The sequence below is a fragment of the Oncorhynchus kisutch genome, linkage group LG7, assembly GCF_002021735.2.
Source record: "Oncorhynchus kisutch isolate 150728-3 linkage group LG7, Okis_V2, whole genome shotgun sequence".
Taxonomy (NCBI): Eukaryota; Metazoa; Chordata; class Actinopteri; order Salmoniformes; family Salmonidae; genus Oncorhynchus; species Oncorhynchus kisutch.
In genome coordinates this window covers 45211953-45225971 of record NC_034180.2, presented here as the reverse complement: position 1 = coordinate 45225971, position 14019 = coordinate 45211953, and the positions used below count along the sequence as shown (strand labels likewise).

Below are 14019 nucleotides of genomic sequence, written 5' to 3'. Positions count from 1 at the left end.
CCAGGTCAATGGCCGATCCCTTATCCCTGTGCGTTCAGGAGGACAAGTGGCAGGGGTCGATTCCCTCTCCAGGGCCTGGCGAATGTCCATATCTACATCCCAGAGCACGGGGGCTACGACTCGAGAGGGCAGGATTATGGGTGCACTCAAGACAGGAACCTCTCCCGCATCGTAGAGAAGGGACAGGGCATCGGCTTTGATGTTGTTGTTTTTTAACCTGGGTGATATGTCAGTGTGAAATCGAATCTGGTGAAGAAAAGGGCCCACCTGACTTGGCGCGGGTTCATTCGCCTTGCTGTCCGTATGTACGTTGAGGATGGGAAATGGGTCCTGGGTGCCCTCCAGCCAGTGTCTCCACTCTAATGCCAACTTCACTGCCAGGAGCTCCCGATCGCCAACATCATAGTTCCTCTCTGCAGGAGACAGCTTTTTGAGTAATATGCACATGGATACAATTTCTGTGGATTACCTTGACATTTAAAACAGGAAAATGGTCCAATTAACACACTTATCAAGAGAATATCCCTGGTCTTCCCTACTGCCTCTTATCTGGCGGACTCACTAAACACAAATGTTTAGTTTGTTAATTATGTCTGAGTGTTGGAGTGTGGCCCTGGTAATCTGTAAATAAAAAAATTAAAGAAATGGTGCTGTCTCGTTGGCTAAATATAAGCAATTTCAAATTATTTATACTTTTAACTTTTGATGCTTACGTATATTTTTGCAATTACATTTATACTGAAGTATATTTAAAACCAAATACTTTTAGACTTTTACTCAACTAGTATTTTACTGGGTGACTTTCACTTTTACTTGAGTCATTTTCTATTAAGGTATATATACCTTTACTCAAGTATGACGTTTGGGCACTTTTTCCACCACTGATCAGAGCTAACACATTCTTTCAATGTAATAGAGCTGAGCTCTTTGACATTACGGCTACGATGTTTTTGAATGTAATGTAAAAGATTGAAGGGCACTTGAAAAGAAACCAAAAGAACTAGCTAGAGCCCTTCTTCCAAATCTTCATTTAAATTACAAATGCACAGGCTAAACTGTAAATTACGGAGAGTAATGATCTAGCTAGTTAATAACACAGAATATCATGATTTTTGGAGGGAAACATATTAATCAAATCTACTTATCCTACAATACTTTCAAATAGTTAATCTCTCACTTTCTCTACACAACTGACTAGGTCATAGGTGCCAATGCTTTGTAATAACTAGAGTATAAAACATAACTAAAGTAGTACAAACATATGTTTAGCTCCATTCGTGCAAGGATCCCTATTCCCGAGGGACAGTGGAAATCAGACCCTTGAATGGGAGATTGAGTAGATATGTGTGTTGTAGAGTCAGGTCACTATCAAGGTCAGCTTTCCCTGAGACATACAGTGGCCATATGTGAATATTTAGGAAGTTCAGAAACTTCTTCCAACCACCCCTTCAAGCTACGCAAATTGATTATGAGTCATCCATGGGTGACATATGCAGAAAGAATAGCATATTTTACAAAGATGGCTTGCTTAATTAATGCAGCATGTCCGGCTTCCGTCTGCCAAGTGAATTAATTTGTTACAAACCCATCATTCTTAGGGTCCCGTCTTATGGTGAGCCTAGAGCTCATAAATGACAAGGGCCCTGTACAATGACATTGGTCATGCCCTTTGCTCAGGCTCCACACCTTATGAATAAGCAAAGGGCATGCTCAAATGGCTCTGGCAAAATATGTAACTCTCTGGGCATTCAAGTCAACTTCTCATGGTTTGTGATCAGCTTGTGGTGGAGGATGTCATGTGATCATGACAGTATATAGGGGCTATGATACAAATGTGATACAGCCAGCCATTAGCCTACTGAGAAAAGGTCTCAGTAAGAGGATTTAAAAGCATAAGTGTGCTCACAAGTGCCGGTTTAGCAGCACAATCTTTAAAAAACCAAACCACAAGTTGTCTTGATTGACTGTTGTCAGAAGAATAGCAACTTTTGTTTCCAACTTTTTTAGGGCCAACGACTATCACAGCTATTTATCAACAAATCAAATTAAACAGTCAAACTATACAGGATTTCGTGATAAGAGTGGCGGTCTCTGGAATGAACACTTTGCCTGATCGCTTGTTTGGTTGAACTTCTTTGTTTACATTGGATGCTTGTGAGAACAAGCCAATGAAGAGGGTGAGATGCTTTGGTAGAAAAGGGGATTGTCAAGGGTGTTTAACTACGGTTCTCTCTCCTGTCAACCCCGGATGATTTAAACTCCTCCCTAGAAGCAGGATCGTAATTCATTAGGCACCAAACAGATGAAAACAGACTGGAACCAGGAGGTATCTACCTGAACTTGTCCAATAAGAATCAATTGTTTTTATTTTCTGTTGCGAAACATTTAAAGTTTTGCACTAGTGAATACAACCCTGCATTACCAGGACAGTTAGACTGAGACAATAATATCGGCCTCTACACCTCAGAGGTTTGCAGGAATTAGTGTGTCTGATTATTCTTCAAAAAAATATTGAGTGAAATTCAATAGGATCTGAACTGTGTAGGTTAAAAACGTGACTGACACATACTAGATTCTATGATGTCTAAAAAATAAATAAAAAATAGCATATTTGAAAATAGCATATCCCAATAGTATCAAACACAGCCAACTAGTTTTTAAAAGATAATGAAAAGTATTGAGGTTAATTCAAGTTAAATTCATGCATTTCAGTAATGGGATTGTTCAATTTACTGTTGATAATCGGTCATGTCTAGACACACACACACACTTTCACACTCACTATATATGCTGCTGCTACTGTGTATTATCTATCCTGTTGCCTAGTCACTTTACCCATATCTACACATACATAGGTACCTCAATTACCTCGTACCCCTGTACATCGACTCGGTAGCCATGTTATTTTTACTCATTATTGTTATTTGTTATTCACTGTGTATTTATTCCTAGTCTCACTATTTCAACTTTTTTCTATATTTATCTTTAACTCTGCATTGTTGGAAAAGGAATTGTAAGTAAGCATTACACTTTTTGTCTACACCATGTGACAAATAACATTTTATTTGGATTTGATTTGAGGTACAGATTTTGTCAAATTGACATCGTAAATAGATTTTGGGGGGCTTTTAGCTAACCCTAACCCTTTTCCTAACCAAATCTGCTACGGTAATTCTCCTAACCTGCTGTGTAAGTTCTCCTAAACCTGCTACGAAAAGTCCATTTTGACAAAAGCTGCATCCCTTTTAGACAGAACTATGGAAGCCCATTCCCAGCACATTTTTTTTTGTCATTTTTTTAGGTCAATACAATCTCATCATTTCAAGATACTAAGTAGAAATGTTTAAATACGCGAGTCAACATTTCGGGATACTATCTCAAAATGTTGAGATACTAAGTTGAAATTTTCGAGAGAGTAAAGCAGGGGTATTCACCTCTTACCCTACCAGGGCCGGAGCCTGCTGGTTTTCTGTTTTACCTGATAATGAATTGCACCCACCTGTTGTCCCAGGTCTAAATCAGTCCCTAATTAGTGGGGTACAACTGGTTTCAAGGTCCAGAGTTGAATTTGAGGGTGGTAGAGCATACTTATATATGTTTCTTCATTTGTAACATTGTGTGATTTCAGAGGTGGCACCACAGGTCCAGGATATGGTGGGGGAGGGGGGTATTTCAATAAAAAGTCAGGATACATCATCTCACATTTTATAGTTCCTGCAATATCTGTTGTGCAGACGGGGGTCCTGGGGCCCAGAGTTTTTCCTGATCTGCTAGGCTAACACAGTGGTTCTCAAACCTCTCCTCGGGCCTCCTCAGCCAGTTCATGTATTTGATATATTCCAGAACTAGCACACCTGATTCAACTTGTCAGCTAACCCTTGATTAGGTGAATCAGGTGAACATCTAACACAAAATTGTGAAAGTCCCTAGATGAGATTTGAAAACCACTGGGCTAACCTAACCAGATAAAACTCTGGACTCTAGTTGGAGGGTATGATATAGGAATAAATCAGCTGTAAAACAGTTTTATATGTGCTATGATGGGACCAGATTATATTGTTTAAAACATTTTTGGCAACAACTGATTGGAAAATAGAACTAACATGGCGGAGTTTGCTTTATGCAGGTTAAACTCCTGTAGGCCTTTGTTGCTGTAAGTTGCTCACTCATCACTATTTTGTCTATTTAATTCCAATCAATTTTTTATTTAAAAAAAATTGAACCTTTTAACTAGGCAAGTCAGTTAAGAAAAATTCTTATTTACAATGACGGCCTATCGGGGAACAGTGGGTTAACTGCCTTGTTCAGGTGCAGAACGACAGATTTTTACATCGTCAGCTCGGGGATTGGATCCAGCAACCTAACCTTTCGGTTACTGGCCCAACGCTCTAAACACTAGGCCCCGGATTGATACATTTTAATACAAAACCAAATTGGATCACATTCACATTTTCTCTTAACACAAATAAATGGGCTGATTTTAGGCTGTAAATACATGTTTGGGCTATAAATACATGCTGCAGTAGTTGGTGTTGGGGGGCTAGGGTCAGTTTGTTATCTGTTTGTTATATCTGGAGTACTTCTCCTGTCCTATCCGGTGTCCTGTGTGAATTTAAGTATGCTCTCTCTCTCTCTTTCTTTCTCTCGGAGGACCATGCCTCAGGACTACCTGACATGATGACTCCTTGCTGTCCCCAGTCCACCTGGCCGTGCTGCTGCTCCAGTTTCAACTGTTCTGCCTGTGATTATTATTTGACCATGCTGGTCATTTATGAACATCTTGGCCATGTTCTGTTATAATCACTTTGAGCACTTTGAGATATCAGCTGATGTAAGAAGGGCTATATAAATACATTTGATGTGATGTTACCGCTTTGTTTACAGTGGGCAGAGGCAATCGGAGTGAAAATGCTTTTCTTGCCTACCTGCAGCTTTGATTGTTCTCAGTAGGCTAATTAACTGAATCACAGATTAATTGTGCATGAGTTGGCAAATCATGTGACAAATCAGTCTCAATAGTCGTTTGTCCCTTTAATCAACGCTTGTCAATATTTTGTATTAAACTGAATCCAAAGTGTTAGGGCATATGCCAGCTCGTCTGCTGGCAGCCCTGCTGTGTTGATCTCTGCAGCATGGATAGATGGAAATCGCCACATAATGCTACAAATGAAGAAGCTATCTCGACGTTTTTAGTTAGTATGTCAATGTTTAGACAGTAGCTATCGACGTTTTAAAAAATCGTGGCGGGAATGGCCTTCCATACAAAACCTTGATCATCTGCCACTCTACTAGGCAAGCCCGTGCATGGGTGTCTAAGAAACCCCATCGATGAGAAAAAAACTCGCGGCGTGAACGGGTCTTCGCTAGTTACCACTGCCACAAAGTTATAAACCCCGCCTTGTTCTATAATTAATCTTCTTAACATGTTATTTTGAACCTAAACCTAACCACAGTGCTAACCGGATGTCTAACCCTAACCTTAAATTAAACCCCCAAATCAGTTTTTTGTTTTAATTAATGTTTACGAAAGCCATTTTTAAATAATTTTTTACTTTGTGGCTGTGGTAACTAGTAGAAACCGCGTGAACGTGGCAGCCATTTTACATCCTCAAGAGTGAATGAGTGGAGCCGGACCAGTGCCGGGAGTTTTTACACTTTTTCCTCTTTTAATTCTCACATTTTCCTTCCGAAACAATCAACACCATACAAGTTGGTGATCCATCGGCAGGTATGATGAATACTACTAACTGGTCACGTGATCATAGTACAATGTATAGCTAAAGTCTGTGAGCTTGTGGTGTTTCAAACAATGTGGAAACTGGTGGTTGGGACGGGTTCTACAGACCGGCTTTTTGAAAATGGACTCTCCCTATGTGGCGGCACGTTGACAAACCACGAAGCTAGCTAGCGTACTACAAGAAGGCCTCTGTTAAACCAAAGATGCTGGTAACATCAACCTATGACATTCGAGCCAAATTATGTCAACCAGCAAGTTACATATGAGCTATCATGTTTTTAATGTTGCTAGATAGCTAATTTAGCCAAGTGAGCTAATTCTGACAGATCAGGAATGACACATGTTCATTGTCACGGGCTAGCCCAGCCCGTGGCTAACCCAGCCTGCCAAGAAGCTATCAGCAACGCGTGAGCGTGCAAACTTCAAGAGGATTGCCTTCTGCCATAGTTTTAATGCAACTCGCGAGCTAGTTCAGCTACCCAATGTCGGCTAATGAAACATTTCATTTCATCCTGCCAACGTAGCAAACTGGCATGCTTAGCTAGTAAGGTTTGTTATTGCGACTTGACAGCGTGAGGACTATCATTAGCTAGTTAGTACCGCATGCTATTATTTAGCTGACGTTGGTTAGCTAGCTAACGTTAAGTTGATGGGCTATATACAGTATTTGGATAACGCAGCTAGTTGACGTTGGCTAACGTTAGGCCACAATGCTAACTATGCGTTTTTGGTTGATATAGATAACTACTTAGCAACCCAGCTAAATGGATTAGTTAGATATTGGCTGCAATGAAGACTTGGAATGAACTGAAATAACGGGAGTTCAATTTGACTTACATTTATGCTCGCTAAGTTTGCTTACTAATTAATACAGCGTCAGTGGCTTGAGACAACGTATCAAACATTTGTTATAACCATTGTTAATAGTTAGTCGACCACGTAGTATACTCCTGTACACATGCTTGTTGACCGGCTTGCTAGCTACCGGAAACTGGTGGTAGTTACACTGCCGAAGGAACACGTGTATCAACTATAACGTTAGTTAGTGCTGAAGTCAGCAATCAGTAGACTAATTTATCATTTAGCAATCAGGCCAAGCCCTTGTAAATGTTAGTTAGCGTGTTGTGCAAATGGGTTCTTCAAACCTAGTCAAAGGCGGGAAATATGTAATTGCGTGTACACACATTTTACCATGTAGCCTAGCAAACTGTCCTCACAAATGGAAATGAAATTAACAGTATGCAGTTAAACTTTTTTTTAATCATTGGTATTCATAAGTGACAGCATTATCAAATTTGATAGACAAGCCAAATCAAATATTGTAATTAAAATGTGACCTGATTCCACTGTAAGGGACCACATGGACCCATGTGTGCCTGTTGAACATGACATCCCCCAAAAGCTCTCAACAGCCATGCACTTGACCCAGCATTAATTTGGCTCATTGCATTTGCACAGATTTCTGGAGACATGGCCACAGAACATATTAATGGAAATGGTCCAGAAGAACCAATGGATACCACTGCTGCAGTTACCCATTCTGAACACTTCCAGACTTTATTAGAAGCTGGTTTACCACAGAAAGTTGCTGAAAAACTAGATGAAATTTACATAGCAGGTAAGGCACACTGAATACCCAGCATATTTGTATACATAATTAAAAATTGCTATTGCATGTGCTGTCATGTATTACATTACATTTTGAATGTGGGAATTGGGATCCTCAAGCAACTTTTTGTGGTTTCCTACCAAAATGGGTACTGCAGTGTTATGAAAAAAGAGAATTTGGACACCACCAATATCGGTGTGAAATAAATGTCATGTCTACATTTCCGTTGTCTTAGAGGTACATCTGGGCAGAGACCACTGGCGACACGGCCAGTGTTGTGTTTAAGAATTCAAGTGTATCAGCACAGATGAGCGGCGAGTTAGGCCACAGTTCGGCGGAGGTCTCTCTGTACAGTCTCAGGCAGAGAATTCAGCCAGATGGGCGCATGCAAGAACAATGGCAGCAGCTGTCGGTGGCTGGGACAGGTGATGGGTCTTCCAAGAGCAGAATGTGGACACGCTCATTAGGAACGCACAGTGCAGAGGACTGTTACATCACATCTGTTGTGATTAGTTCTGCAAGGGTTGAAGGTGCTGTTACTCAATGCACTTTGTCCCAAAAAATCTGACAATGTTATCTGAAATATGACTGCATTATTCAAAATTTCAGAGATCCAACGCAGTTATAGCCACAAAAATAAGAACTTTGACACCTCAACATGCATTGCGGCTAGATCCGTTTTGAGAAGATATCCCGTAGTTCTGTTCCTGCTAGTAATGGATGTTTTCTGGTGTCTCCTCAGGTTTAGTATCTCACAGTGACTTAGATGATAGAGCGATCGAGGCTCTGAAAGAGTTCAACGAAGAAGGTGCTCTGCAAGTTCTGTTGCAGTTCAAGGACAGCGACCTCTCACATGTCCAGGTATGTTTGGAGGGGGACGGTGTAGTAGAAGTTGGGTCAGCTGCATAATTAGTATGAAAATGTATGCTCACTACTGTGTCGCTCTGGTTAAGAGTGTCTGCCAAATGACTCAAATGTAAATGATTAGACTGCACTGTGCGTCTTTAAACAAAATGCTACCATTTCACCATCTAAAGCAGTGTTTCCCAACTCTGGTCCTTGAGTACCCCCAACAGTACACATTTTTATTGTAACCCTGAAGTAGCACACCTGATTCAACTTCTCAACTAATCATCAAGCCCTGAATGAGCTAAATGAGGTGTTTGTCCAGGCTACAATGAAAATATGTACTGTTGTGGGTACTTGCGGACCAGGGTTGGGAAACACTGCTATAAAATATATGTATTGATTATTATTTTAAATTTTTTGTTAAATATTTTATTTTTTACTCAACAGAACAAAAGTGCCTTTCTTTGTGGAGTTATGAAGACATACAGACAGAGGGAGAAACAGGGGACCAAAGTCTCAGACTCCAGCAAAGGACCAGATGAGGCCAAAATCAAAGTATGGTTTTGACAAATATTCTTGAAATAAGCGATCGTAGAGATTTTATAAAGGTATCATTATTTTATGACGTGCAGTTGTTCTCTGGAGGGTGTTTGACCTGAATTATGTTATTTAAATGAACAGGCCCTGCTGGAGAGAACTGGCTACACACTTGACGTGACAACGGGTCAGCGGAAGTATGGAGGCCCTCCCCCGGAGTCGGATCACTCAGGGACACAGCCCACGATCGGTACAGAGGTATGTCTCTACAATATTTAAATAGTGTTTGATTAGTGTGTAATAGTTTTCCTCAGTGTGGATGGTGTTTCTGCATTCTGTGTCCAAATGATGAAATCATGTACTTTTTCCTGGAGTGACTTCAGTTGCATTGATGGTTTACCGCTAAGATCTGATTGGACACATTAATTCTGTATTGGAGATTTATTTTAACAATGTTTCTTTCACACCAAGATAACCTCCATTTTGCTATCATCTCAGATTTTTGTTGGCAAGATCCCCAGAGATCTATTTGAGGATGAGCTGGTACCTCTGTTTGAGAAAGCTGGGCCCATTTGGGACCTGCGTCTGATGATGGATCCACTCAGTGGCCTCAACAGAGGTTACGCCTTTGTCACTTTCTGCACTAAAGAGGCGGCACAGGAGGCTGTCAAGCTGGTATGAAAAACTTGTGGTAAACTTCTCTCCTGACAGAACAGTAGGAATGGAGAATTTAAGCCCACCCAACAATGTCATGAACTCTCTTATCCTCTCCCCACAGTGTAACAACAATGAAATTAGACCCGGCAAACATATTGGCGTGTGCATCTCTGTGGCCAATAATAGACTGTTTGTTGGTTCCATCCCCAAGAGTAAAACAAAAGATCAGATTGTGGAAGAGTTTGCTAAAGTCACAGGTAAGGTTGAATGATCCTCTGGACATTTTGAAGGACCAGTCATGTTGTCTTGGCAAAAGTGATCGTTTCCTTGGCTTAGCAGTAACTTTGACAACTGTCTGTAGACAGTCTGTAGACACCAATCGTGATCAAGCACTAGAGCAGGGCTGCCCAATCCTTGTCCTGGAGGGCCAAAACACCTTTGTTTTTTGTTTCTACCTGGCAGTTAATTGCAATCACCTGGTGTCCCAGGTCTGAATCTGTCCCTGAATAGAAGAGGATGAAAAACAGTGCTTGGTCCCTCCAGGACAAGAATTGGCAGGCCTGCACTAGTGTGTTAGATTGCGTTTATTCTGAGTTAAGAGTTATGTGAGGGCTATATTTTGTAATGTAATAGTTCATTCCCAATGTGATGGTTCTGTGTCCAAATGATGAAATGCATATATTCTACCCTGGAGTAAATCTGTTTACGCTGATAGTTTACCGCTAAGATCTGACTGGACACTTAACTGGGCACAAATCAACAGTCTCTCGAGACTAATGTCCAAAGAGAACAGCTGTGTCAAATAAAGGAGACACTAAATGTTTTGAGTAAACTGAAGGGAACATTCTTTGATTGCATAAAGTCTTGAATGTGAAATATTCTCTTCTGGTGCCAACTGCTGTATGCTTTTCAGTAAGGTACTCAGAGTTCAATTTTTTGACTTGGCATTGCATATGGAGGCGCTAGAGCGAGCTGTCTGGTGCACTGGTCACTTCAGCTAGGATACCCTTTATGCCTTTCCCCTTCTGCCCCTCTTTCAACAGAGGGTCTTAACGATGTCATACTGTACCATCAGCCAGATGACAAGAAAAAGAACAGAGGCTTTTGCTTCTTGGAATACGAAGACCACAAAACTGCAGCTCAGGCCCGCCGCAGGCTGATGAGTGGCAAGGTCAAGGTGTGGGGGAATGTGGTGACTGTGGAGTGGGCCGACCCCATAGAAGACCCTGATCCTGAAGTCATGGCCAAGGTATGGGGAGCAAAGATAACATGGCTCATTTTGCTTGTGAATAAATTGTGATTTGATTTTTGTTCTGTCTATCTGTAAACTTGTAGACGAACACTGATTTGTGTTGGAGGCTGTTGACCAAGGAGTAAGAATAGAGGTAACCACCCGTGTCTGAGAGCCAGAAACGGATTTACGGGATTGATAACCCACCACTACTTTTCCCCTCCCAGGTGAAAGTGCTGTTTGTCCGGAACCTTGCGAGTACTGTAACGGAGGAAATACTTGAAAAGGCCTTCAGTCAGTTTGGCAAGTTGGAGCGGGTGAAGAAGCTGAAAGACTATGCCTTTATCCACTTTGAGGAGAGAGACGGAGCAGTCAAGGTACAGGCTGGAGTCTTTATATTTCTCTAATGAGAGTATCACGAAATTGTGGTAAAAATTGCAATTTTTTTGAATAGTTATTAAACTTGCATCTTGACAGGCCTTGGCCGACCTGAATGGGAAAGACCTGGAGGGAGAGCACATTGAAATAGTCTTCGCCAAGCCACCTGATCAGAAGAGGAAAGAACGCAAAGCCCAGAGGCAAGCGGCTAAAACACAAATGTAAGCAAACCATTGATTTGCAGTTATTCGAGACCTTCATTATAGTTACATTGTTGGGCAGCCTTTCATCATTGAGTTCTCTTGAGTGACTGAACAGAGAAGTTTAAAACATGAAAAACATAAAATTCTCGTGTCCTGTATGGTTACTAAACAAGTGCATATCCTCTCGCCTACCCATTCTTCACAGGTATGACGATTACTATTTCTACGGCCCACCCCAGATGCCACCTCCCACAAGAGGCAGAGGACGAGGTGGCGGCCGTGGTGGCTATTCCTACCCCCCTGACTACTACGGCTATGACGATTACTACGATTACTATGGCTACGACTACCACAACTACCGGGGCGGCTATGAAGACCCCTACTATGGCTATGAGGACTTCCAATCTCCCGGCCGAGGACGATCCCGAGGCGGAGCCCGTGGTGGTGGTGTCCTATCCTCCCGGGGCCGTGGAGCCGTCACGCCCAGGGGCAGACTAGGGGGTTTCTCCCAGAGAGGAGGCAGTGGCCCTGGATCAAGCAGAGGTGTGCAGGGGACCAAAGGGGCACTGGGTAAATGGGGACTAGCTGTGTTAATAGTCAATGCAAATCTTTGCCATCAGCTATATGTTAAATGCAAACATACTATTTGGACAGGACTTTTTCCCCCTTAACTTGAATTACCTTTTTATACAAATATTATTTTTTACCTGCATTTGTCTTCCTTATTTGGCATAAATTGACCCAAGGTGTGTGAGAAGCCTAGAAAAGTAAGGAATCAGTCATACAGATGGACCCATTTTTATTTTTACTTTTGAAAGCTGGGCTAGATGTCCCTCATATTAAATTGGAAAAATGTTATGTACGCAAATGTCTTTAGCTTTATGTCCAAATGATGAAATACTTATATTCTATCCTGGAGTAACTCTGGTTACGCTGATAGTTTACCGCTAAGATCTGATTGGACACTTTGGACATTTTAGGTTATTGTATACATGACTAGAAGACTTCCTCAGATTTGTGTCCATTGATGGGCAAGTATGCTTATTCTCAACATTTGAAGACAACTGCCTTGACTGATGTCACCTTTCAGAGCACCAACTCTGAAAGGTCTGTTCCTCTGCATATTTAGATTAGCATATATTTAAATCCGCATATTAGGATTACCCTGAACTAGTTTTATATAATGTTAAATGATTGAATGTCATTAGTGATTATTATATTCTGTATCTGTTGCTTGGCCAACAGGGAAAAGGGCTCGAGGCCGATCCTGACCTGTCACTATGAAGACTGACCTACTGTGTTGGGTTACACCAGAAGCGGCAACGGATACGGATGGATAAGTCAGCGAAATGGTCCAATATTCCAGCCTTACAGAAGCATCTCCCCCAAACTGCCACCTAAACAATCACCAGATTATTTAGATACACACACACACACCCCCCTCCCCCAATGCCATTTTAGATAATTATTGAAGAATTTGCACTTTTTAAGTTTTAGTTTGAAGTGGCTCAAAGGAGCTTGATGCTAATGTATATTTTTGTGCTAATCGGAATTTTTATTGTCGGAATATCCATGTTAATCTTAATCGTTTGATTTGGATGTTTGAAGAGAACATCTGCAGGTTTTGGGTGTGACCACCAGGCATGGATAAGTCAGGCATTCCAGGAAAGTGGTTCTTTTCAGAACTTGTCTTTTAAAGGGTTGGTTAACTACCTCAGTACAGAGGATTAAACTACCCTGCCTGTACTGTAAATAGGGAAACTATATTGATGAAAGCAGGGCTTGTTTCCTACAAAATATGCACAAGAGCAGCAGAACAACCGAAAGTACTTAATGTAATATAGTAATTTTGTTGCAGTTCTGACACTGCAAACAGTCAAACTGGCCGTGCAAAATAATTGCATATGATGAGCCTGAACAAGCCCTGCTTTTATCCTATTTTCAACTGAATTAGCTGCCTTGCTTATTCAGATTATTGTAGTTACTGGTTGTATAGTTTGGAAAATGTTACTTTTGTAAAGGCTTGAACATCAACGAAGGCATCAACTGCCTTTGAAAAAGCCCTGCAGTGTCCCTTTGCCACTCCAATGGATAAAAAAAAAGAAGAATAGAACATAATTATGTTCAGTCGGTTACACCGATTTTCCCCCCCCCCCCCATTTAGTTTAAAAGAAATGTCCCAATCATGTGAAATCTTGAACAGTCCCCCTCTAACTCTAAGCCAGCTACTATTTAGTTAAGCCACTTGATTGAAATGAATTGCCCGTGTGCCTGTAGCTGTTTCAGGGGGGTGGGGGATCGTTGTCATTGTGGTCAAAGGGATACTGCAGCTATGATTTGTATTCCATGTATAGCAAAAAGGATACCGAACTATTCATCCGGTTTTGTACACAGTTAACTCCCTCAATAAAATCATTACAACCACCTTTTGAAAAGATGTTAGCAGTTTTAAACCATTGTTGGTGGCCAACAACGTTTTTTGCATTCCTGCAAATAAATTGTTTTATACTGTAAAATGGAGGTGAGTGTAACTTATTTTTGTAATAAAGTTTTTGATTTCTATCTGTGTCTTACTCTCTGTATGACTTTCTGTTGAACCATCTCAGTTATGCACTGATTATAGCATAGAATTGTAACATCCTTTCTGATTCACACAACACAGTAAGCACTACTTTCTCACGCAGGGATTCTTCAACCAGAGGCACATGTGTACTGTCCTGTGATTTCAATTGAATCATGTTGATCAGTACTTGGCAGTGACACATCGGTTTTGTCGTCAGCCTGCTGCAACATGAAATGAGCGTTGTCGAGATTAATA

General features: G+C 41.2%; 1 protein-coding gene across 7 annotated transcripts; it reads left to right on the top strand.

The window, feature by feature from the left end:
* Positions 1 to 5045: 5045 nt before the first annotated feature.
* On the top strand, positions 5046 to 13763 carry LOC109894653 (heterogeneous nuclear ribonucleoprotein Q). 7 transcript variants are annotated; one of them, XM_031829165.1, is made up of 12 exons: positions 5046 to 5728; positions 7196 to 7355; positions 8089 to 8207; positions 8643 to 8750; positions 8877 to 8990; positions 9231 to 9407; positions 9511 to 9646; positions 10433 to 10638; positions 10848 to 10997; positions 11098 to 11219; positions 11407 to 11744; positions 12447 to 13763. In XM_031829165.1, the coding sequence occupies exons 2-12, from the start codon at positions 7208 to 7210 to the stop codon at positions 12470 to 12472; spliced, it is 1644 nt and encodes a 547-aa protein (XP_031685025.1). In that variant the 5' UTR covers positions 5046 to 5728; positions 7196 to 7207; the 3' UTR covers positions 12473 to 13763. The 7 variants fall into 7 exon arrangements, with proteins under 7 accessions (XP_031685025.1, XP_020343872.1, XP_031685027.1 ...); XM_020488283.2 differs by having other exon boundaries at positions 5092 to 5728; positions 11407 to 11771; XM_020488284.2 differs by lacking the exon at positions 5046 to 5728 and adding an exon at positions 5810 to 5946.
* The last annotated feature ends 256 nt before the right edge of the window (positions 13764 to 14019 follow it).